General features: G+C 36.8%; 2 protein-coding genes across 3 annotated transcripts in view; one reads left to right on the top strand and one right to left on the bottom strand.

The window, feature by feature from the left end:
- LOC121363542 (PARP1 binding protein) overlaps positions 1-2936 on the bottom strand; it is a 38355-nt gene extending 35419 nt beyond the window's left edge. For both annotated transcript variants that reach the window (XM_041485943.1, XM_041485945.1), the window contains exon 1: positions 2433-2936. In XM_041485943.1, the coding sequence (XP_041341877.1) occupies positions 2433-2582 (150 nt within the window). In that variant the 5' untranslated portion in view covers positions 2583-2936. The remainder of the gene's footprint in view (positions 1-2432) is intronic.
- Positions 2937-3805: 869 nt separating this feature from the next.
- On the top strand, positions 3806-24902 carry NUP37 (nucleoporin 37). Its single transcript, XM_041485999.1, has 10 exons — positions 3806-3885; positions 5373-5592; positions 7179-7303; positions 8269-8341; positions 11948-12042; positions 19814-19904; positions 22098-22279; positions 23197-23247; positions 23655-23748; positions 24550-24902. Exons 2-10 carry the CDS (start codon positions 5437-5439, stop codon positions 24661-24663), a joined length of 981 nt encoding a protein of 326 aa, XP_041341933.1. The 5' UTR covers positions 3806-3885; positions 5373-5436; the 3' UTR covers positions 24664-24902.
- Positions 24903-25319: the final 417 nt, after the last annotated feature.

The raw sequence follows: 25319 nt of genomic DNA, 5'->3' as shown, positions 1-25319 counted from the left end.
CTGAACTTCATCTTGAAAACTGTTATTACTATTTCAAACCTTGAGAAAGGTTCTTCTTGAAAATGTTCCTAGATTTTAGACCTATACTAATCAGTCTAGGTGAAAGGTATTTGCTTCCATCACAGATCTTATGCCACTTGTCTTTATGCCACACGGCTACAACCATGCCCCAAACCAAAGTATTTTCAGAGGGATTCAGAGCATAGATTTTTTTTTTTTCTTTCATCCCTGCTGTTTGATCAGGGTTTATCACACTTTTTGCTACCCTTATTCTGGTGAAATTTAAGGTTAATAGATTATGAAGCTTTTAAAATTTCCTAGAGTTCTCCTAAAAGCTTTGTTATTTTTCACTTCCACTGTGGATACGGGTACCAGTTAAAACACCAAATCCATTAAAATTGTCCAGGCTCCTAAAGGAAGAGAAGTGTATTTTGGTTGTTTGTGATATGTTGGATGTGTTGGGTTTTTCTCAATACAGCCTCTCAATAGCCTGTTAATAAAATTATTTTTATTGCAGTAATTGACTTTACCAGAATAGATTTCCATTCTACAGGTGCTAACAATTCAAAATTATTGTATTTAAATCAGAAACCTAACAAGGGACATGCCTACAACTGTAATATTCTGCATCTTATTTGAAGATTCACTGCTGGACAAAATAAACCAGACAGATTTTGCTTTAAGACTGTGAACTTCAAAATGGATACCATCTAAAGAAATTGTGCTTCAGAGGCAGAACATGCAAATGCTAAAATAATTTTAATTCACATATCCAAGCAAAGGTTTGTCTTATTAGACCAACTAGTATAATCAGAAAAAACAAATCAGAGTTCTGCAAACTTGTTCTTTCTTCAGATCCAAAGGAGAAGCTGAACATTTCAAAATTAAATTAGTTGAAAATAACTGCTATAATTTTTGTTAGACCATGTCTGAAAGAAAAGATATTTCTGGAAGAGAGGAACATTATCTAGAAGATGAAAAAAAGGATAAAGTAGAGTAAACTAATTACCTCTAGTGGAAGAAAAAAACTCATAGTAAGGAAAACAGGGAGCAATGAACCATAACCTTTTCACATCTGTAAGTTTTGGCATACAGTAGAACAACACATTTTCCCAGAGGTGGCTTTGGAAAACTAGTTACAGTTTTCCCTTGAGACTCTCAACAAACATGACAAACAGCAATCCCCTCCATACGTAGTTTTGCATTAATGTCTTCTACCAGTTTTCCAAGAGCTAATTTCGATGCACGCTGATTTTCTCATTTTAACCTACACAGGTATTGTGAGGACACCAGGCTCCTGGCTGAAATATATTACATTCCAACAAGTACAAACATAGTATCTTGGCATTCTAGTATCCTTACTGTAATGTTTCTAGCAATGGGTGATGACTTAACCAGTTTTATACTTAATGTTTAGACAAGAGATACGCCCAGTCTGCACATTTTAGACCACAATTTTTTTTCTGATGCACAAACTGAAGTAGGTTTTCTGTTTGTTTGGGTTTTTTTGTTGGCTTAGGAATTTCACTTTGATGTGGTTATCTTGTTTCTGGTATGTTTGTTGATTTGGTACATTTGTTTTGGTTTTCTTACACTAAAGCTTTGTACTACAAATTTGACTTACTATGCAACACTTGAGTAAGTCTTCCAAAAACAGTCCATATTGTTTTCATCAATAATTAGGTTAATTAACCTAAAAAGGTATCTTTAGGTTATTAAAACAAGTATTGCAATAGCTCTCCTTAGATGAGACACAGGCAAAGGCCTGATTGTATATTCCAACTGTTTCTGATATGTTTCAGACATCCTCCAGCTCTGACAAGCCATAGCGCTTCTTTCAGAGACACCTTAGGGTTATACCTCCTCTTCACCATTTCACACTTCATGTACACACACACAGAAAGCCATAAAATTCCTACTGGTACTGGGTACACACTCACAACATATAGGCCTTCACTTGACAAGTGTAAGGAAAAGCAGCAGCCAAGAACGGACTGTGGCAAGTGCACACAACTATACAACTCTCACAAACTATACCAAATCAGTTTTGTAACCTTCTTCTTCACATGTCATTCATAAATATTTTTGGAGAACTCAGAAAAAAAAAAATGCACCCCAAATGCCATAGTTCTCCCCCACTGATCTATAGCACAAAAGAAACATAGGATGGAAATAAACAGAAGCGACATGCTCAGCAGAAATACACTAGTGTTTAAAGTCTGGAGCTCAAATATACACATAAAGCACTTCCATCTGTCTTGCTGCTCCTTTTTCTAAACCCTGCTTCAATAGTGCACTTAATCATATTCTTTTTCTTGCCTTGCTGCATCTGGCCCTTAAACACACCTTGTTTTAACAAACAGCAAGGAAACAACCAAAAAGTGATTTCAACTTGGCGCCTATGGTTGGAACATGCTGAAAAGAATGCTAACCTGTTTATTGACTTCAGCCATGGACAGTTGTAACGCCATCAACATGCAGTCTGCTCCACATACAGTAGTCCTTTCAGAGTTGGAAAATAAAGGCCATTGTCTTCTGAAACACTTGACCAAGTGTAAAATTTTTTGCTGGAAAGTAACCATTGTCCAGACTAGAAGATCGATATAATCAAGAGAAAAACAAATATAACTATGCCAGAGGAATATGCAGGTCTTCACCTCCCAACAAGCTGTGCACACCCTGTTGTATCTTCTTAAAGACCAAGTTCCCAGAATAAACTCTTCCAACTAAACCAGACTTGCCTCACTGTGACAGAGCAACTATGAAGATAAGGGGTTAAAAGTGCTTATGCATGTCACGCCTTCACGAAGCCCTTACTTTCCTTGTATGCTCTGCCAACATAAAGGAATGTTATCACAAATATAAGTCTTTGTCTCCAAAAGCAGCCTCAGAGCGTCTTCAGTACTTTCTGCATTCGCTATACATACAGAGGAGTGTCTACGAGGATGTTTTAAACCTGGAAAAAAAAGAGATTTAATATTTCTAAGAGTTTCTAACACACATGACTAGAGACTTTTGTTACCAATATAGTCTTTTCCCTTTTTTTTTTTAATTCTATAAGGCATTATCTTCCCTAGCAGTAACTGGACTACTTCACGCTTTGGTCTCTCTCACCTTCTTGCATTTGTCAAGAAAAGGTACATGACAATGTAGTAGAAGTTTGCCTTTAAACTTGTTCTTTTCTGAAACAAAGTTCCCCAACTTCGTGACAGTACAGGAGCAATACCCATCCCATGTACTTACAGAAGAAAAAACTCAACCTTTGACCTTTTTCCATACAGCTAAGGCACGTTTGGTTTTTCTGGTGATTGGCACGGCTGTAAGAGAATGAGAAAGTGTGGCCAAGGGACAGGGAGGACAGGCGACATGGGGAAACAAGCACGACTGCAACTTCTCACTCTCCAAAACACTTCAAGGGGACAATCCACTTGCTAATGTGAACGTCATAAGGGGGTCACAGAGGATGAAACAGGTGGGCTGCCGGTCAGCGTGGGGCAGAGTAAAACCTCTCCGAAGGCTTTTCTTTCTCCCCACCCTGCGAGCTTTCTGAGGGACCATACCTGTCGCTCCCAGCGAAACAGCCCGAACAAGCCAAAACCCTTGCGGAGCCGCCCCTAACACCCAGAAGGGGCATTAGCATTGCGGCCGAGCGGTCCGGCGGCAGCCGCCCCAGGCCCCGCTGCGGTGCCCTCAGCGCGGAGCCGGAGCGCGGCCGCTGTGGCGGGGCTGGGCCGGGGCGCGGCGGCCGCGTTCAAATCCGCCGCGCGGCCCAATGGGCGCGGGGCCGCTGCCCCGGAAGCAGCCGCGCCGCTGCCGCCGCCCGGGGCGGGCGCTGCTGCTGGGGTACGGCGGGGCCGTGCGGGAACGGGAGCCGGGGACGCGGAGGTGCGTGTGAAGCGGGGCTGGGGCACCGCCGGCCCGGGGGAACTCGGGCAGCCTGGCTGGGGAGCAGCAGCTGGGCCCTGAAGGGAAAAGGAGGGAGTAGGAGGGTAAAGGATGCGCATAGATGGGGGGAGGTAAGGCGCGTCCACGTGTGTTTGCCCTAATCGTGCTTCCTAAAGAAATGAAGGTAAAAATACTCCTGGTGTTTTCAAGCTGGTCTGGTGGTCGATAATTCAGGCTGAGAAAGTTGGAGTTGTTCAACGTGGAGGAGTTTGAGTGGAGATCTCACAGCGCCTTCCAGCATCTCAAGTGGCACACTACAGGAGAGCTGGAGAGGGACTTCGTCAGGAACTGTAGTGATAGGAAGAGGAGCAATGGGTGCAAACTGAAAGAGGGGAAACTTTAGTTACATGTGAGGAAGAAATTCTTTGCAGTGAGAATGGTTAGCCCCTGGAACAGGTTGCCCGGGGAGGATGTGAATGTCCCAATCCTGGCAGTGTTCAAGGCCAGGTTGGATGAGGCATTGACTGCCTTGTCTAGTGGAAGATATCCTTGCCCATGGCAGCAGGGTTTGGGACTAGATGCTCTTAAACTCCTTAACATTCTAAGATTCTATAATGGCTTGTTCATGGGAAGCCTTGGGGGAATAAAACTTTTGATAGAATTAAAACTTGCACTTGGCTTTAGGTGCAAAGCTATGCAAGTTAAATGGCTAAAGTATTTACGGTAATATAGTGGACTGTTGTATGAATTAATACACCAACACACAACTGTGGAGAGCCTCTCTGTGTTTGAGTGATGCCTCTGTCAGACCTGGCTGCCTCCCAAGCAAAACATTCAGTCTTGGATGCTGAGACCTTCCGATCGTTTGCACACCAAAATCTGTCAAAGGTCTGAGATTTCAAGCTGGTTTTCCACGTGGTGTGTAGTTAAAGGTCTGATTTCCCAAAAATACATAAACTAACGTCAAATCTGTACTGGGACTAAAAAGAATTGATTCTGAAATCAGTTGTGTATCTTGGCCTCTTGTGTTCTAGCACAGAAATCTGGTTTTTGTGAAAACTGGTTGAATGCTCGACAGGGTTTTCATTTACAGTTTTTAGTTTGACTCACAATCTGTAAAGAGGTAGACAAGTAAAGAGAATTTGAAGGTAGTGACATGTTGTTTCTTCTCATTTGGTTGAAAATGTTAAAATGCTTTGTGTGACACTTCTGGAGCATGTGCAATTACTTGTTTTTTTGTATTGGTGTTGGGTTGCCAAGGACTGACTCAGCAGTTCTTGCTGAAATCTGTAAGAGACAGTTTTGAATATATGTTAGTGTAGTAAATATTCTGATTGACAAAACAAACAGGCTACATCTAATAAGCTTAACTGCAGCTTTTGTGTCCTTGGACATGTTATAGGAAATTTTTATTTGCTCTGCCATAAATACTTTATGTTTTTTATTCATGCAATGAATCATCTCTGCTTTTTAAAATTTTTGTGTAGGAATGAGGATTGTCATCCTGGAGAAGACATTGCTTCTGTGATACCTTGATTTAGTTCACTGAAAATGAAGCAAGATTCTACTAGAAACACTTCTTACACTGTGGATTGCGAGGATTATGTGCACGTGGTAAAATTCAATCCATTTGACAGTGGAGATTCATGTTCCCTCATTGCTTATGGTGGCAACAATTACGTGGTTGTTGGGACTTGCAGATTTCAGGTTAGTTGTTTTTGTTAGATGCCCCTGAAACTGACTTTACTAGCACTTCTACTGCAGGAAGACTCTGGTCACTTTGCTGTTTGCTCCCCTCCCTGTGATAAACAAGGGAGAATTTTACTTGTTTATTACACTAACAAGTCTAGGATACTTGTTTTTCAGGAAAATATAAATACTTTATATTTATATTTATATTATTTTTAGGGATGAACTGTAGAAATACCTCATTTTTTTATTGCTTTTATTGGATCTCACTCACAGACTGTTGGAAACAGTAAAATTTCTTGCCTTCAAGTTATTTACAGTTATATTGTGAAAAATTTTAAAATGGAAAATACTGAGTATTGTATATTTTTATACTGGATAAAATGTTTTTCACTAGATGGGGTTTTTTGCCTAGATTCTTGACAATCAATTGAAGACAATTGCTTGGAATTTCTAAGCTTTTTTCCTTCATCTTGCTTCTTGATTATACAATATTCTTTTTGTAATTTGTCTACTAGGATTAATAGTGTAGCTCATATTTTTATTATTATTAATTTTTTATTATTGTTATTCCCCATGGTCTTACTGTTGGAAATTTTCTGAAGAACACCTAGTGCTCACCACAAAATCATACTGACATTTGTTTTGCTCACTACCTTGTTTCTGGTGTAGGCCTGCCTTGAAAAGGAAGTAATTAAAATTTTGACAACCACTGACACAAGGTGTTTTTTCTATAATTTTCATATCCTCCCTTCCCTTCCACATGTGGAGTCAATGAGTATTTCAGAGTAGGAGAGGAAAATGTTATTCTTTCTTCCTGTTGAGAAGCATCGAAAAGCTGGGTAATTTCATGCATCCTCAGCTGGGTTCTACATTATGTAGAGGACGTACATAGAGGTTCTTTATCTTAAAGCATAATTGTGATATAGAGAAAATTGTGTAGGAATATCCTTTGAGGCGCTCCATTGGATGTTCTGAAAACTTTTAAAAGATTTTTAGAGGTCAGTTTATTGACAGAGACCATAATCCCAACTCTTGTTTCATTTTTTCCTGTTATCTGGTGTTCTTTACCAGTGGTAAGAATAAGCAAGCTTGTATTTAGGACTAGATGACAGAGGGCACCTTTTTATCTCGTGCTGTTTGAAGAGCAATGCTCTGGAAGTGACAGCATTTTTCCATGGTGTAAAAACAACTGAGAGAGAAGACAGATTAAATTACATGTTTGCATTTGTTCCCATTGCTTCTTCTCACTGCAGTGTGTGCTAAATTGCCATGCTGCCTTAGTTGTATCTGTGAAGGTACTACTTGTACAGAGAATGAACTCAGCATCTTCGTAGCTCAGTTCTGATTTTTCTGCTCTTCATTGGCCTCTGGTTTGAGACTGCAATCAGTCATAATTTACTCATGCTTTAATGTATTTCTAAGTACTTAAATATTTCAAGTTAATGCTTTCAGTACGTTCCAGGTTTTTGCTTTGAAGATGTTGTGATCTGAAAAGATCCCAATATATGTAATTTTGAAAGCCCTTTCATTTTGTAGCAATCTGATTTGTTAGAAGCCACTAAGACCTTGTTCTGAATCAGCTAACTGCAATATTTCTATAGGAGGAGGATGCAGAAGTGGAAGGCATGCAATATAAGACACTAAGAACATTTCACCATGGAATCAGAGTTGATGCCATAGCATGGAGTCCTGAAACTAGACTTGATGCTATACCTCCCCAGATAAGGTACTTAACAATAAACTACAGTGAATCCTTGTCTCTTACCTTTTTTTTCCTAAGTCCTTAATATTGGACTGTTCAAGGCTTATGAGTGAAATCTAACTTCTTAGAAAGCACTGATGAAGTCTCTGAATTCTTCCGTAGAGTATAAATTCTTACAGTCTTTTTTTTTTTTTTTTGCTAATTTGCTTGGTTTTTGTCCTCCTTCTTGTGCCCCTTGACCCTCTCCTCACTGAACAAGCTGTAAATAATATTTTTTTTCATTATTTTTATGGACCTCAGACATAGTTTCTTTCTTTGTACATCTCTGAGGAGCCATTTCTTTTAAGAGCTTTAGTAAATGTGAGATCATTTGAATGGCCCCCTTTATAAAGCTATTTGCATAATAAGTGCTGTGTTTCAATGTAGGTTAGATACTATTTGTGAGAGCCTTTGAGGTGTAAATCTAGAAAATCTAGAAAGATAGTTAGCTATTAAGTGTGAACTTCTAAACTAAAATGTACTCAGTAGTTTGTTTGATTCTTCAAAATTACCGTAGTTGCTTACTGCTCTATTTTCATACAGTCTTTTGGGTTAAAAAATGTTAAATAGAAATTGGTTTCTGAATTTTGTATTTCAGTATTTTGAAACACTGATAATGAGGTTTGTTTTTATGCCTCACCACTTAACTTCTTCCAAGGAAAGTTTCAGCAGCATTTATGAGAGATATTTCAGATAATTGGTAATTGATCCAGATTTAGCTTTGTAAAAATATCTGAATAAGTATTCTTGGCACTTGATGCACACTGTTTTACAGATAAGCTCCAGTTATAACTCTGCTTGTGGCCAAAGCAGAAAACTTAAGACAGATGCTTTTGGGTTTTTTCAAAATATGTTTTTTTCATTGCATTTTTAAGATGAAGGAAAACTGATTAAAAGGCAACTATTGCAATGTTGATTGACTGATGAGCCTTTTTTTTGTCTGAGTGTAGGTTTTGTACTGCAGCTTCTGATAGGAAGTTAAGGCTGTTTTCTTCAGACCTGCAGGACAAGAATGAATTTAAGGTAAGGGCAGCTAATAAGATTTCTAAAAGATTATTTAGTTTTTAGTGAAGTCTAATCTTTAACTATCCTTCTGCTCCACTTGTGACAGATCCTAGGTCCATCATCTCTAGGGATAATAACTGTATTGTAAATACCTTTCTGTCTTTAAAGTGGGAATAGCTGTAATTATCACCTACATGATGATCTGATTTTCTTCAAAATTCTTCCTTTGAAACAATGTCCCAATCCAGGTACTACTGTTAATTAGATGTTTGTGCTATTCAGTATAAAGATTTTTGGTGAGGTCTTAGCTAACAATAAGCAAAGCTAATTAATAAATTTAAAAAATTGGAAGAGAGTATTCCTTGGCATTTACTGCTTTAGAGTATGATGCCTCTTTTGATGAGAGTGGCTTATTGGGTATAAAGGAGAAAAAAATAGACTTTTATTTTTGGTGTGTTAATTTATATTACTAAGACAATGAGATTTGTCATAGAGAAATTAAGTAAATTGTGGATGTCAGTTATGTGGCCATACTGATAACAGAATGAATACAGGCAGAGCATAAGAAGTAAAGATGGATGCTGCTAAATGTCTTGAAAGAAAATACTTCTTGTGTTGCTTCATACATGCACATACTTTTAATTTCCTTCTTTTTGTGTTGGTCTTACATGATCTTTTTGTGTTGGTCTTACATGATTTTGCCACTGAGCAGTGGGATAACTGACATAGTTAGTCAGCTTGGTGAGATTTCTGACAAAATCGTTCTAAAAGTTCTTTATGCTCTTTGCTTGTGAGTTGATGTCTGTCATTCCATATTGAAGTTATCTATTTGTGTAATATCTACAGTTTTGTGAATTTCGGACAAGAAGCTTTACTGTTAAGCTGTAAATTAAATATTTTAACTTAGCAGAATGTAAAGTTTCTTTAATATTAGTTAATGGATTGATAATAAGTTGGAATAATGAAACAATGGGATAAATTTGGTACTACAGACTCTAGTGAGCTAAATTCAACATCTAAGTTCTAATTTTTCAATTTACTTCGGATTAATAAGGTCACAAGAAATAGCGTGGTCAGCAGGAGGAAGGAAGTGTTTATCCCTCTGTACTTGGCACCTTGAATCCTCTCTTCAGTTTTGTGCCACTCTGGACAAGGAAGACATTGAGGTGCTGGAGCATGTCCAGAGAAGGCAGTGGAGCTGGTGAGGGGTCTGGAGCAAAAGTCCTATGAAGGAAAGTCCAGCTGAGAGAACTGGGGTTGTTCAGCCTGGAGAAAAGAAGGCTTGGGAGGGACCTTACGACCTCTACAACCACCTGAAAGGAGGCTGTAGCCATGTGGGAGTCAGCCAGCAAGCCTCCCAGCCAACAAATGTCAGGACAAGAGGAAATGGTCCCAAGTCATGCCCAGAGGAGGTTCAGATTGAATATTAGGAAAAAATTCTTCTGTGAAAGGGTAGTCTAGCATTGGAACAGGATGCCCAGGGAAGCAGTGTGATTGCTGTTTTCACCTTATAGATGTGGTGCTTAGGGACAGACCTGGCAGTGTTAAATTCATGTTTGGACTCGGTGATCTCAGAGGTCTTTTCCAACCTTAATGATTCTATGATTGTTTGGTGCATATGCAATACAAATGAGAAATGTTGGCTTGAATTTAACAGTAAAGCTATTAGCTTTGTTTATGCCAGCTCCACCACTGAAATTAGCTGTCCAAGAACTTTATTAAGGATGTACTCTGGCTGAGGGACAAGTAAAAATGCATACTGTATTTTATATGGGTCAGGCTTGGTCTAATGTTAAAAATAATCAGAAAACAGCTAAGAATACATATTTTTACCTATTAGTGAGGAACTCATTAACAAAACAAAGAATATGGACTAGTGTGTGTTTATGTCAGTAAAAGTTGTCTTTGAGACTGTCTTCTGGAGTTTTTTGATATAAAGTGTGGAAAACCCTTTCTGGCAATCAGTTAATTTCTTATATCTGGACAATTATTATACTTTAGTTAAAGCACATGCAAAAACACAGATGTTGACAACTTCTGGGTGAGCTATGCTGATCTGGCTTTCAATAAAGTTTGATACAGTGGCTTCTTATTAACAGTTAACTGATACCTCAGAAAACCTATTTCATAAACCTGAGGTTGAACTCATGATGAACATGTGGAAAATTTTGATCTATTATACGATGCACACTTGACACATGGGATCTTCAGGAGAGGTCCAGAACATGGAAACAAAGCTGAAGGAAGTATGTGACTATGTTCAGAATGTAATCTCCGAACATTTTGTCTTTTATAGTAAACAATTAGTACGTGTTGCTTCTGGAGGGATAGACAGAGTAATCTTACTCTGTTTTCCCAGTGGAAAAACTGTCTTGATGTAATTATCAACAAGGAACTTGAAGCACATATGAGTTTTCCATTACTCTGTCGACACGACAAATCCAAAATTTATGGGTTGGATCAAGCCCAGAACAAAAAAACAAAAGGTAAAATATGACTGATGGATCTTCGTGAAACCTTTTTCTTCTTTTGAGGTTTTCATTTAGAAATGAATTATGGCTTCCTTGTCCTGTTTCAAATTTTGCTTAATAAAAAGCATATTTCATCAGAACTGTAGAAGTAAAATGAGGCAGGATATTTGAATTCAGAATGCTGAAAATTGTCAAAAGACTTGGCATTCTGTCTAAATAGTTTAGCATCATCTTAGGGCCTATTAGTTCTAGTATAATCCATTAGACTTTAATAAAATAATGGAAAAATATTAGAAAAAAAAGTTGGCTGCTGAAAATGTTTCTGTATTGAATTGATGAGGCATTCTTAAAACTTTTAGAGAGGGGGATTTAGTTATTGTGCATGCTTGAGATTTTCTTTTTTTTTAATCTGTTCTGCATTTGTTCCTCAGAATAGCTACACTTAAAGGTGGTGTGTTTTTCTTTGAGAAAATTGTGGAACTCGTTTTCATTCGACCTTGTTTTCCTCTGCAATCTCTCAGTCTCATGCTGTTATCGAGAGGATATTTTTGTCTCATTTTTATGATACCTTGCTGGGCAAAACAAAAGCAGCTGTGCCTTGAGATTTAATCAGTGAGACTGAATAGAGGAGGGTGGAGCAGTAACAGATACATCTACACATGGAAATTTGCCTGGCTTAAAATTTTGTGAGATTTCTTTTAAAAACACAAATAGGTGTATTTAATGAGAGATTCAGAGATCAGAGCTACTTACCAGTAATCAGAGTTCTTTAATGTAGGTAGATCATGCATTCATTGCCTGGTAATTCTCCTCTTCCTTTCTGAGATTTACTATCTTCTACCTTATAAATTCTGTGGTTGAAAAAATGATAAAAAGCTCTAGTGTGATTCACAGATCTCTGTCAAGCAAAAGCATCCAACTGACCTCTGTGCTAACTACAAGGAGTAGTGGGGGGGATCTTTTCACCTGCAGTATGAATCTACACACGAATTGGATACTTTGAAGAAATCCAGTTACTCATAAAAACTTTTTTTACCTTCTATTAAAATTATAGTTTTATCTTAACACACATCTTTCCTTTAGCAGGTCTGTTAAATACATTGATGGAACAGTCAGCTCTAAGGTAAAAGTATTTCTCTTTTCTGGTTGGCAGACATTTGATGGCCACACAGATTACATTAATGATCTGGTCTTTGCTCCCAACGAAGGTCAAGAAATTGCAAGTGTAAGTGATGATCACACCTGCAGGTATGCGTTTTGTTCAAAACACTATTGAAAAACTAGTATTGGACTTTTTCTATTTGTGAATGTTTTATATGTCCGCTTAAATAAATAAGCATTTATATTTTTATTTTTAGTGTGCCTTCCTGGCCCACTAACAAGACTAGTCCACTAACAAGATAAGAAATGGACTATTCTTGTTAACTTAGGTTGTGGACTGGCTTTTTGTTGTGACTTGTGGGTTATCTTTTTTCAAAGCAATATTTTGAATCAGCTAGATTCAAAATGAAGAAAACTTTTGTCTTGGATTTGTATACATTATTTTCCCCCTTCTGGGATAGGAATAAAATGAGAATACGAGAAAGCAGACATGTACAACTCAGTGCTGCATTATACAGACCTTCTCTACGTATTCTGTCATCAGGTGGGTCAAGTTTAAACTCAGTGAAAGTCAGTATGTGAGCTTGTCCATCTACCAAGTGTATTAGCCTTACCAGGGGATGGGATGACATAGCCTGAAGACAGCACCATCCTAATACAGTGGTATTGGCAGCTCAAAATACCATGATTACAGCTGCTTCAAACCCAGATGTTTGGATACTTATAACTGGAAGTAGAAGGGAAGCATGGTTGAATGCTTTGAAGCCTGCTGGGTAAAGGTTTTTGATGCAGGAGTTTGTCAAAAGGTCACCCATCTTCTAGCAGTGTGCAAGAATCTGTTAAGCTGCTCCTCTTACCCCTCCAGTGCAGTTGGAAAGATCAGGAGGTCTGTGCAGGCTTTTCAGGTCATTGCAGTAAGGCAGCAAGAGAGTTGGGAAAGCATCATCTTTGACTTTCTGTACTCTGATGAGTAAGCAGTTTTTTCCATACATGTCTAGTCAGTATTTCCAACAAAATCATTAGGAGTGAATAGTAGAAATGTATGACTTAGCTGTATCTTCTTCTGATTTATTTCCTATCCTTGATTTCTTTGTTAAATCTAAACTCATATTTGGCTTATTCAGTAAAAAACTGTTTGACTCTGTGGCCTTTTCCTGTTTCTTTTATGAAATGCTCAACTTGCCTAGGATTAAAGAAAACTGTTTTAAAACCAGGTGTCTAATTGATACTAATCTAAAGGGAAATAAAATGTATGTAATTAATATATACTAACAAGGTTGCAGCTTAGTACCTATGAAAGACATTTTATGCCATAAACCATACAGTCTTTGGTTAAAAGCCATGGGAAATAAGTAGGATTTTTTTTGGCTACTTGAGTTCTTATTTTTTCCATTCATGCATGTGGGGCATGAAGAGTTTTTCTATTGAATTTAAAGGTTACACTTTCAAAACTAATGGAAAATGCATTCCTTGGGACTTACCAAAATCATTCTTTACTTACTCTGTAATTTGCTTCAGTACTAATGTAAGAAGAGGAATAATTCTTCTGTTTGTACTGAATTTCTATCCGGGAATTCTTCTTAGGATACAAAATCTGATAATGCCTGTGGAATAAAGTTCTAGAACAATTAGTACAAGTCTTGAGTTCCACTTTTAAGTCTTAATAAAGTTTTAAAACAACTTCTCAGTATGTACTGACTATATACAAGCATGATTAGGTCTTCCCTGGTTTTCACTCAAGGGAAAGTTTAGGTTTAAGTTCATCAGAAGCCTCTAGGGAAGTGAGATTTTCAGTTTTCACCCACTAAATAGTCTTGCCACATGCTGCTGCAATTGTGACATCTCAGACTGGAGTTCAATCATTTTGGCTGGAGGACAGACACTGTAAGTTGGATGCTGGTTACATCCAAAGTTCTTACCTTTAAGTTGCTGCTGTGTCACTCAGGAATTCTTGTTTCTTGCACATGGTCTTTATTTGTCTTGATCTCACAACTCAAAACTTTTTTGCAGCTGTGAAGTAGAACTGCACTAAAAAATAATTGCAGTGGTCATCTGTGTTACAATGGCTTTAAGGATTTAATACCTTGAAATGGTAAGGCAGTATACACTTTGAACATTTGCATCAAGTGTAGGAATGTGTGCATCCCACTTTGTTAATGAGATCTGTGTGTGTGTGCAACTCCTTGTGCACCACTCTTCAGAAAAAAAATTACTACTGGCTTTTTCATTATGATTCAGAAACACAGTCTAGGAGTCTGCACAAATTCAGATGTACAAATGATTTTGTTTTGATACTTAAAGCCAAAAAATTGTGGGAAATGTTTGGAAAACACCACAAGTTCAACTGACACCCTCCACTTTTGGTGGTTAAAGACCTGGTGTTTCTGGAATTACTTAATGCAAAATACCATCCTATCAAAACCCACTAATCTCATATCCATGCTAAAAATGAACCTCTTGACTGTCAAAAGGTTAATTCAGTCTGATTGATAATCACTTCGTATTCCCTCCTCAGGTGGAACTGAAAGGTCTGACAGTGTCAGACCCTTACAAATACTAGCATGGCAATTTCTTCTGGTCATCGAGTGCTGGAATGGCTTGTATTTTGAAAAGCTAAAAAAGACTCATCCATCCCTTTCTCTCCCTCACTCTCTTTTTTTCTTTTAACTATTTCTTAAACTACATCCTCTTCCTCTTTTTTTTGAGTGCAAAATAATGTATAGTTGAATTATCTTCCACGTTATCTGTGACTATACTTGCTATTTGATTTCTTTCTGAGTTCTGTTCATTTCCTTAGGCCATGGCTCACATCACAGAGGACTTTGTGAATTCATCAGTTACTCTGAAGTTCAGGCCTTCTCTGTGGCATGTAGAATAAATGATTAGTTTTGTTCTCTAAGCAGGGGTTAGGGGGCAAGGTTTGATGTCACTGAAAGCTAAATTAACTATAGTTTTAGAATGCTTTATAGTGTTTCATCTGGTTTTAAGGGGATTTATCTAGCATATTTTTTACATGGTACTCTCATACCCTGGGTATTTTGTGTAGATTTTTCTCTAGACAATATGAAGGAAAGCTAATGGTAACTCCTGGGTTTCTGGGTTTTGTTTTTTTTTTGTTTGTTTGTTTGTTTTTCGGGTTTTTTTTGTTGTTGTTTTTCTTGTTATCTTTAATGTATTGCCAGCACACATTGCACTTGAGTCTTACCTTGATTATTCAATAAATATTTCAGGTTTTGTCTGTGTTGAAAAGTGGTCATTATCATTTATTTTGCCTCCAAAACCATGTTCTGTTTGCATTTCTAGTGCAGTCAAGTATGGATTTCTGTCAAAATTTTTATAAAAGTTGTCATACCAAATTACTTCTTCTTTCTCAGGTATGCTGGTTACATTTTATCAAGCTAGTTCTGCATTATAATTTATGAAAATAAAGAAGTCTTGGATTGTTTTCAGAGTCCGGTCTTTGAATTTGCACACTTGTGTGCATCCCTGTATGTAGTCTTACACAATTCTGTTACATTGTACAGCAACAATGCATTAACCAACTGGTTTTGGACAGTGCAAGAATTAACTGGTCTCCTGTCAGCTTAAAAAAAAAAAAAAAAAAAAAAACAAACAACCAAAAGCTTTCTGGATCAAATGTTTGGAATATTATTTCAGTGTGATCTTAATAAATTTTTCATTAGGAAGTCTTCAAAATATGAGGATGATGGAGTAATTTCCTTTGTGACACTTTATAGCTTAAGAGTAACATAGCCCTAGAATGTAGTCTAGCCTATAAATTGTTTTTAAATAGAAATCATTGCATTAGATTTGTTTAGAAGTTTTATATTTTAGAAAGCCATCAGCAGAATTGGTAGTTGAGTTTCTCAGTAGCAGTCATACCACAGAAGCATTTAGTGTTAGATCTGCATTGGGAACAATAAGCTGATAGCTCTTAACAGCCATTTTTTGCTCTGGTAGAAAGGACAGAACTGAACTGTCACGTTTTTGGTCAAAAATGCTGTATGGTCTCTGTTTTTGCATTAGATAAATTTAAAGGTATTTCAGTAGTAGAATTAGAAATGTGTATTTCTTGGACTTAGTTCTAAGTGTGCATGGACTGAAATGTGTATTAGTGAAGTGGAGATACTGCACTGTGTCTCCTGCCTCTGCCAACACTGCAGGGTATAATTGCAGCCCACAGTCAGCAGTGAGAAATATATCAATCTATTCATTGCATATCCAAGTAAATATTACAAGAAGCTAGAGATAACATGGTTTTTTATGTCAAGGTCTGAAATACTCTAATTGCTAATTCTTTAGGAACAGTGACGTTTCCTTTGATCACCAAAAGAAAATGGTGAACATGGGTCAGCTTTCTGAAGGAATATTTGTACATTTCCTCTGTGAAAACATTTCATTAAAATTTAAATATTACACCTTTCTCTTGCTCTGACCGGACAGAGGAATCTCTACAGTTCCACTTCAGCCTTTCATGTCCTGCCTAGTACCCTCCAGCTCTGCGATAGCCAAATCCATATGGAGTTGGCAGAAGACCTTAGAGAAAGCCAGTATTGGTTGTATTCTCTGCAGTATTTCCTAATCTCTGCACTTCCATGTTCCTTTTCTGAGATCTTCTCACTCCTTGTGCTCAGTGAGGAACAAGTTCACCTTTGTGTGATCTCAGGAACAGAAATCCTGCCCTTCTCCATAGTCCTCTAGGCTTTTCAAGAGTGACAGGATTTTACTTGCACATGGAATATGTCTGATGGAGATATAAAGAAATGTATTAAAGTTAGATACTAAAAAAAAAAAAAAAAAAAAAACAAAAAAAAACAGTTTGGACGGGGGTAATTAAAAACAAAAAAAAAAAAAAAAAAAAAACCAAAAAAAAAAAAAACAACAACAAAACCATGTTGGATAGGGGTAATCTTTGAGTAATGGATCAAGTATAGTTGATCATGCTATGTGAGTGGGAATCAGATCTCAAAGTTTCTTCTAGCCCCCACCCACTCACTGAAATTGTTAGAAATCTTTGTTGGAAGAATTCCCATTTTTACTTCCATCTTCTGGGGATTTGAGAAATGCCTGAAGATTGCAATCTGGTTTAGTTCTTTCACTAGTGCAAACTATTATTTTTATCCAATTAGCAGTTGGTTCTAGTTAGAATTATTCATAATTCAGAAAATTAGAAGATAAAATAAGGATCATCTCCATTGCCACAAGTTTCCAAAATTCTAATGAGGTACTTTGCCAGCTGTAATAAAAGTCCACTGTATGATGATACTGCTGCACATATGCATCCATATTCATGCATACAAGATATAGTTGGGTCAATGGAATATGAATATCTTCATGCTAGGAGATAACTGCAGTTTTCATTTCTTTGTTAGTTACAAGATGTGAGAGACAAGAGAAAGGTACTAGTGTCTCAAGAATTTTCTTAAACAGCCTTTGCAACTATCTGTATTTTAGTTGGTTTAAGTTTTCTGAGTACTGCAGTAAATAATTTCTCAGTCCTTAGTTACTCTAAAAAATTATTTTACTGAGAAGATTAGATACTATTTTTGAGACTATACATTAATCAAACTTGGTCACTTATTTCAACTGTATTTATTCAAACTTTTCTCCAATAAATTTTTTGTGGAATTTTTTTAAATATCAGAAAAAAATACCACAAGCGCAGTGACAAGTCTATGCCACGATAGTTGGTTGGAAGAGAAGTAAGAGAGGGACACATTGCAGGGTTAAAAAAGATAAGGATGTTTGGAGAAAAACAGACAGTTATTTTAGTTTGGTATAAAATCATGGTAGTATTAGTAAAGTTTCAAGAGCTTTGAATGGGAGACAAATTCCTCAGTCTTTTTGGATTGATTTACGTGATAGGAATGTGGACAAAATAGGGAGGCAGCATCTGTAGCTGATTTGGTTATGATTACTGAGAAATTTAGGAATTGAAAATCAGTTTGGCTAAATTTTTGGGGTTTACACGTTTTTTACTTGGGTTTTTCACAAAGAAATATTGAAAAGGGTTAATTGAACACATATGTAATTGTATAGACATGATGCATTCAGACAAGGATCTATCTTGATATGTATTGCCTGGTTTGTGTTTTTGGGGTTTGGGGGTTTTTTCCCCCAAAACTAAATAATACTATCTTTGGTATCAATAAAGAAAATTAAAAAGAGGCTTTTAGCCATTCTCCTCCCCATTCTGTTTGTTACTAACAGTCCTGCCATTCTTACAAAGTAAAAAATACAAATTTGGTAACTTTATAAATAACAAAGTTATGGAGGTAAAAAGCATAAATTTCTGTCTCAACACCTAATAACATCACTCACTTCAGGGAAGGAAACATAATGGCATATTCCTTTTGCCAAAATGATTCACCGTCTTCTCTTGTATCATAATTTTCTCCCTGCACAGTAAATACACATGGGAAGTGTTGATTTGACTTGGACAAATCTACAAGGCAAAATTTTTGGCAGTAGAAGAAAGTATTGTATGTTTCTAAATTACCTAATCAAGTAGATATTTCATTTTTTAAACACTTGTCAGGTTTTTGTTTTGACTTTTTTTAGTAAGCACACTGATTCTTCAAGATTAGAGACCCTGTGTTTTCTACGGGGAGAACAAATATTTGATCTATTGTGGTTTGGCATAAGAAAACAACATTGTTCATTAAATATATTTACTTTATTCCCATATATTTTGTCTAGACTTATGATGTATTGGTTAAGAGTTTTTTTAAATCTCTTAAATATAAGGCTCTAAGCACCCTGGTGAGATATAAACTGAAAAAGTCTGGAGGAAGTCAGCAAAAATCCTCTAGAATAAACAATAATAGTACGTAGCCACTCATCTAGCTCAAAAGACTGGGCAGAACACTACTTTAAAAACTGGCTGTTTCTCAAGTTTTGCATGTCAGAGAGGAAGGATATATGTGTATGTTTCAGTGTCCAAATGTATATAAATAACATGTAGCCTTGTGGTTTAGATTGATGTTCACAACTGTGATGTCTTTGTCCTACAACTGAGCTATCGATTTTGTAGGAAAAGAGGGAGTTGAGCAGTGGCTGTGAGGTAAAATAGTCTCAGTTTTGGTTTTGTTGCATTTTAGAAACAAAGTAGCTCCATGACTCATTACCATTCTTATTGAACATATCCAAAGAAAACTCACCCATCACCTAACTAGTTTTGGTGTTTCAGCATACACTTTCCTGTCCATCCATATTGGCCAAATACTGTTGATTATTTAATATTTTTATAGCTGCCAGATATGTGCTATAGGTGTTTTTAAAGGAAAAGGTAAAACTGGCACATGCAATTTACCTGTTGAAAGTTCTCCAAGACCCTTTCTTGATTAGTGTTACCTCTGCCATAGATCCTTCTGTTTGCCTTAGCTTCATTTCTGGTTTCTTATATTTCCATTACTCAATCTTGTCTTACCAGGAAATGCTGGAAACTCTTATATTAGGCAGCCAAAATACTTTCATAAAGGGTCTTGCCCTTTACATGGCAACATGGATCATTTAAGTTGTTTGGTATACCTCATTTTAGGTTCCTTGTATCAAGTGGACCAACACTGACTTTCCTGCTTTGTACTGCCTCACTGTTATTTATGGTATAGTACAAAAGGTGTAGTGTTGACTTAGGAAAAAATGAAAACATCTCACTGAGATTTCATGTCTAGATAAGTTAAAATGTCAAATCATTTGCATAGTTAAGCAGAGGCTCTGCCTAGATCATCAATGTTAAAATACATTATCTGTAGCACTGGCCACTTTCAATGACTTCTTGAAATGATACAGCATGAACACTATTTCATTTGGTCACTTCCTCTGTGAACATATTGAGACACTAAAAATTAATGTATTTACAGTCAAATGGCAATAGTTTAGTACTTTACTTCTTTTTCTTTCTTTCTTTTCTCCCCAGAGTCTGGGATTTGGAAGGAAATGAGAAGGCCCATTTTGTCTTACGTTCTTCTGGAATGAGTGTTTGCTGGCATCCTGAGGAGGCTTTTAAGGTTGTGGTTTCCTCCGTCACCACCTTTAAAATAATAGGAGAGAGGACATACCTAAAGTGTGAATCTTTGATGCTGTAGTAACATTAAAGTTTGAGGACCTAGTTTACACTGTAACTGGATATTAATTGGATCTGCTAATGTGAAGGGACTGTGAATGAATTGTCATTGCCATTCTTGTCATTTTACTCTCAGTTCCTTACTCCTCCCATCAGAAATATTCCTTCTTGATTAGGTACATCAGTTGTTGATAACTATTCTGCTGATTGCTTAATAACTGACAGTTACCAGAGAAGAGCTTGAGTTTTCTCAGTCATGGTAACACAGTTCACCAATAATACAGACTCTTCATAGAACATGCCAAGCTTTGAAAAGTATCTGTTTGAAGCAGACAAGGGACATTTTTGTTGTTGTTGTTGCTTGAAGTGTATGAAATATGTTCTGAAAAATCAAATCAATAGACTGTGATTTTATACTTATCTCATTATTGTACTGAGGAGGATTAATCAGCTGGTAAGTACCCAAATATCCACTTTCATTAATGGTCTAGTCCCTGCAGTCTTGGATTTATTATTCCTATTGTGCCTATCAATAACTGCCTTAAGCAGCTACAAATGGTTGTTCGGGTTACCACAAAAACACATACTTAAAACAGAGAAAAGCAGTCAAATAAGATATCAAAATATTTACACAGCAGTAGGGAAGGAGGATCTCTAATCTCATCACACTTTCCACCAATATCAATATCCGTCCTTACTAAGAAAGGAAACTGTTAACAAAGAAAACTGTTGATTCAGGTGGCATCAGAATTTAATGGGTTAGCTGCTGTTTGCTACTGGGCAACTTTGTTAGCACAACAAAATTAATAGATTTTCCCAAAAATACTGCAATAGTATGCCAGTCTTAGATATTATTAGCATGTCTTTTCTTTGACCATTATCAGAGACAGGCACAAGGTTTTTTGGACTTTCTGGGGTTTTTTTCTAAAAAAAAAGAAAAGTCCATTCCAAACGCTCATAAAACATGATAGATTTAGTTCTTGCTGAAAAGCTTATTGCAGGTCAAAATGCTTACTGCACCATGACCTTTAGTTTGCAGGAAAGCATGTTTTGGTGACAGTTCTGCTTTTCCAAACTAACTGGTATTACTGGAGTATTTTTTTATGCTTCTTTGCCTTTCCTAATTATTGTTCATGACTATCTGAAAACCATTTCTCCTCATGATGAAAAATCTCATGTCATCATCTGGGCATTGGAATGGGCTGCCCAAAGAAGTTGTGAAGGCTCACTCCTTGAAGTGTTCAAGACCAGATTGGATGGAGCCCTGAGCAATCTGGTCTAGTAGAGAGAGTCCCTGCCCATTGCAGCAGTTGTGAACTAGAGGATTTTTTAATTCCCTTCCAACCCAATCCTTCTATGATTCTATAATTTAATCAGGAAGTTCTTTCTACAATACGTAAAAAAGAACTGCTTGAGTGTACTGCTGTAATGGAAAAAGTTTAGATAAAATATTTTGCAAACTGTTATAGGATGAAGTAAGAGATGTTACATAAAATCAGTAAGAGTGGTTCTACAGATTCTACAGCCACACTAATTAATACTTTGCTTAGAATGACAGAATCATTTAGGTTGAAAAAGACCTCTAGATCCTTGAGTCCAGCCTTTGATTGAACACCATTACATCAAATAAACAATAGCACTAAGTGCCATACGCAGTGATTTCTTGAACACCTCCAGGGATGGAGACTCCACCGCTTCCCTGGGAAGCCCTGTTCCAGAGTTTGACAAGCCTTTCTTTTTTACAGCACTATGTGTCAGTCGGTCCTTTGTACTCAGAACAGAAGCTGCTGTATGTTAAAATAATAACTTTTTGTTGTATGAAAGCACAGTGCTTTGGTGGTTGTGAACTGATGTTTCTAACCACCAAAATTATACACATAGATATCTGTAGCAATATAGAAATAAAATAATGTAATCATTATGTATAACAGTGTAACAATAGTATAGATTAAAGTAGTTTTTATGTATTGGTTACAGAGTGTCCAAGAGAAAGTCTTCTGGTATGAAGTGAAGAGCTGTACTTCTTCATTTAGTGTTAATATTTGCTTGAATGTATTCTAGGTTTTCTATAGAGTAGAAAAAATTTAATTTCCATTACATGCTAAGTTTACCACGTTCTATGAATTTCTTTTTAAAGCTGATGGTGGCAGAGAAGAATGGGACAATACGATTCTACGACCTTATTACACAGCAGGCCATTCTCTCCCTGGAGTGTGAACAAACACCACTGATGTCAGCAGACTGGTGTTTAAAAAATACTTTTAAAATTGGAGCAGTGGCTGGAAATGATTGGTTGATCTGGGATATCACTCGCTCCAGGTATTTTTATGCCCATGGCATAGGTGTCTTTATTCTTTTCATGAGAAAATGCAGGTACTTGGCTAATAAAGCATGGCAGTCACAGAATCACAAATGGGTCAGGTTGGAAGAGACCACAGTGTGTCAGCTGGTCCAACCTCCCTGCTCAAGCAGGGTCATCCTAGAGCACAAGGCACAGGATTGTGAATATCTTCTGTGAGGGAGACTTCGCACCCTCTCTGGGCAACCTGTTCCAGTGCTTGCTCACTTGCAGAGTAAAGAAGTTCTTCCTCATGTTCAGGAACTTCCTGTGCATCAGTTTGTGCCCACTGCCTCTCATCCTGTTGCTTGCAGCACGGAGCAGAGAGTGGCTCCATCCCCTTGACACCCCCCTCCAGATACTGATGGACATTGATGACGTCCCCTCTCAGTCATCGCTTCTTGAGGCTGAACAGGCACAGCTTCTCCAGCCTTTCCTTGTAAGAGATGCTCCAGCCCCTTGCTCACCTTTGTGGGCCCAATGTATAAGCTAAATAAATGAACAACTATCAGGAATTATGATATTGATACAAACCATTCTCTGGTATTCTTTGTTTCATCTTTATCAATATTTTATGTTAAAAATGTAAAATTTTCTTTTTGTCCATTTGAGATAGCATCTCACTACTGTTTGCCTCTCACTGTATGTGTTTGTTAAAATTTTATTCCAAGTCATAAGTAGATAACTATTGATCCATAATAAACTGGACAACTACTTCAGTTTTCCTACTCTAAATTGAGATTCAAGCTGCAGGAATGCTCTGGTTTTCCCACAGCTGCTTCACAGAGAGTAGACAATGTGTCCCCTTCTGTACTTTTAGTACTTAAGTACTTTTAATACTTACAGTATAAGCTGTAGTTATTTGCAGAACAGTTTTTTACCTGAATGTCTATTTTAGTTATCCACAGGATAAGAGACCTGTCCATGTTGACCGAGCCAGATTATTCAGGTATAAATGTTGTCTTGATTTTATGGGGTTTATCTGTTTAAGTCTATATCTATGCCAACTTGTGAGTTTAATAACCTGCTTGTGTCTCACTTAAGTAATTTTTAGGGGGACTGGGTCTATAAACTTTGTGAAATTTGTGAATGACCCACATTTAGTATATATGTGTAGCATTCATGTGATACTTTTTTTTTTGTTGTTTTACAACACTGTTCATATGGGGCTGTGGGTAGGGAATCATTTACAAGCTAATTCACTAAATGTTTCTCTGCTGTTAATAGAATATGTGACATGTTCACAGTTAGTCCCAAGGGAAGAGAACTCCACTTTGTGTGCACTTCTGCTGGTATGAGAGAGGTGTTTGGAAAGAACATTCATTTTATTCATAGGTGGGTTCATTTTATTCACAGGTGGTCTCGAGTGAATGAAAATCTGTTTGCAACCACTGGATATCCAGGAAAGACAACTACTCAATTGCTGGTTCATCATTTAGGACACCCCCAGGTAAATTTTTGATTTGAGTTGTATCTGTTCTCCTCAGATCAGACTCATGTTACCTAAAAACTAGAACTAAAAACTAGCCCAAACCATTCAGAACTGCTGCTTGGTATACCTACTTCATTTTATTTTGGTTTGTGGCATTCATGCTAAGGAAAAAAAAATTGGTGCACACTTAAACTGCTAATTTAGAAGCTGCTTGATCTCTCTGTTTTAGCTTGGTTTGCCATATCAGTTCTAAGGGGAAGAAAAACACCTGTAACCTGATATTTAATTAATCTGGCAATATTTCTAGTTCTTAGGAGGCTAAAAACACCTAGTGGTATATTTTTTCTGGTTTTAACTAATTATATTTTAAATCATTAATGAAAATGCAAAGCATAGGAAATATTTTGGTTTTGCTGGAGTCAGTATATATTTGTAATGCTTACAGTAAAAATATTACCTCCAAACATACTAGTTATGAATACATTGGAATAACAGAGGTACTTTCATTTTAAAAGGTTTCTCAGTTTGATATAATGCCTTTATAATAGTAGTGTTTATGCTAATGTAAAGAGTTGAAACTATTTGTTATTATGGAATATTCTGTTGTATGTTACTTAAATGTAGTAAGCAGCTACTCAAACTATGTAGCAGAGAATCACATTTTTCAGTAGAATTTCTGTTGTATTTTAACTGTATTTGTTAAGGAGTATTTAATCTATGGTGTTTATTTGCCTATGCAACTTGGTATCTGCAGTTTAGAAATCATTTATAAGGGAAATTGTATTGATATTTTTCTCTCTCTCTCTTTGTTTTTTACAGCCCATTCTTACTGGAACTGCAGCTGTAGGATCTGGTTTGACATGGCACAGAACTCTTCCATTATGTGCAGTTGGAGGAGACCATAAAATTTTCTTCTGGGTTACTGAAATGTAAAATAAGCGTTTGCCTTCAATATGAAGCTTGACAGCATAATGCCTTTTTTCTAGTAAAATGAAGAAATTTGCTTTTTGTGATGGTTTTCACTTGGACAACAGAATAAAGAAACAAGCAAGATATAAATCACTTGTGTTTGATTTTTAGCTTGCAAGTACAAGAGCTTTTGAAAAAAATGGTTATCATACATCTGGTTCTTGGTTTTTTCTATTAGAATAAAATGTACTTTTTAAACATGGTATTTGGTGTGACATGAATTTTTTTTCAGGAGTTTTTAAGGAGATTTTGTGTCCCAGCATGTCAGTTTCATAATCTCACTCAGTTAATAAAGCTCAAATACCTGATATTGTGCAGAGTACCTACAGAAAGAGCACCTCTCTATATTAACTTTGCTAACCATGACTATCTTATAAGAAAAAAAAATGCAGTAGTGTACTGTGATATAATATTGTTCCTGGATGTTTTTGAATAAACTAGTTACCACTACCAGTGAAGAAGCTAATGGTAAAATCAGAATGATAATTTGAAGCAGTTTTATTTCTCTAAAGACGACAGAGGGATTTACTTTAGGCCTGTCAAACAGCATAGTGAGGGTTTTTTTCTGCTTACAGTCTTTTACTTCCAGTCTTTACAGGAAAATCAAAGGCATTCTGCTT

The sequence above is a fragment of the Pyrgilauda ruficollis genome, unplaced genomic scaffold (assembly GCF_017590135.1).
Source record: "Pyrgilauda ruficollis isolate IOZ18807 unplaced genomic scaffold, ASM1759013v1 scaffold73, whole genome shotgun sequence".
Classification (NCBI taxonomy): Eukaryota; Metazoa; Chordata; class Aves; order Passeriformes; family Passeridae; genus Pyrgilauda; species Pyrgilauda ruficollis.
The sequence above is the reverse complement of the archived record's forward strand: the minus strand, read 5'-3'. Positions and strand labels throughout refer to the sequence as shown.

Coding starts and splice junctions, on each gene's coding strand:
- NUP37 (XM_041485999.1), top strand. CDS start 5,437: ATGAAGCAAGATTCTACTAGAAACACTTCTTACACTGTGGATTGCGAG. Junction 19,905..22,097: donor ATCCTGAGGAGGCTTTTAAG/GTTGTGGTTTCC, acceptor TTCTTTTTAAAG/CTGATGGTGGCAGAGAAGAA. Junction 23,749..24,549: donor ATCATTTAGGACACCCCCAG/GTAAATTTTTGA, acceptor TGTTTTTTACAG/CCCATTCTTACTGGAACTGC.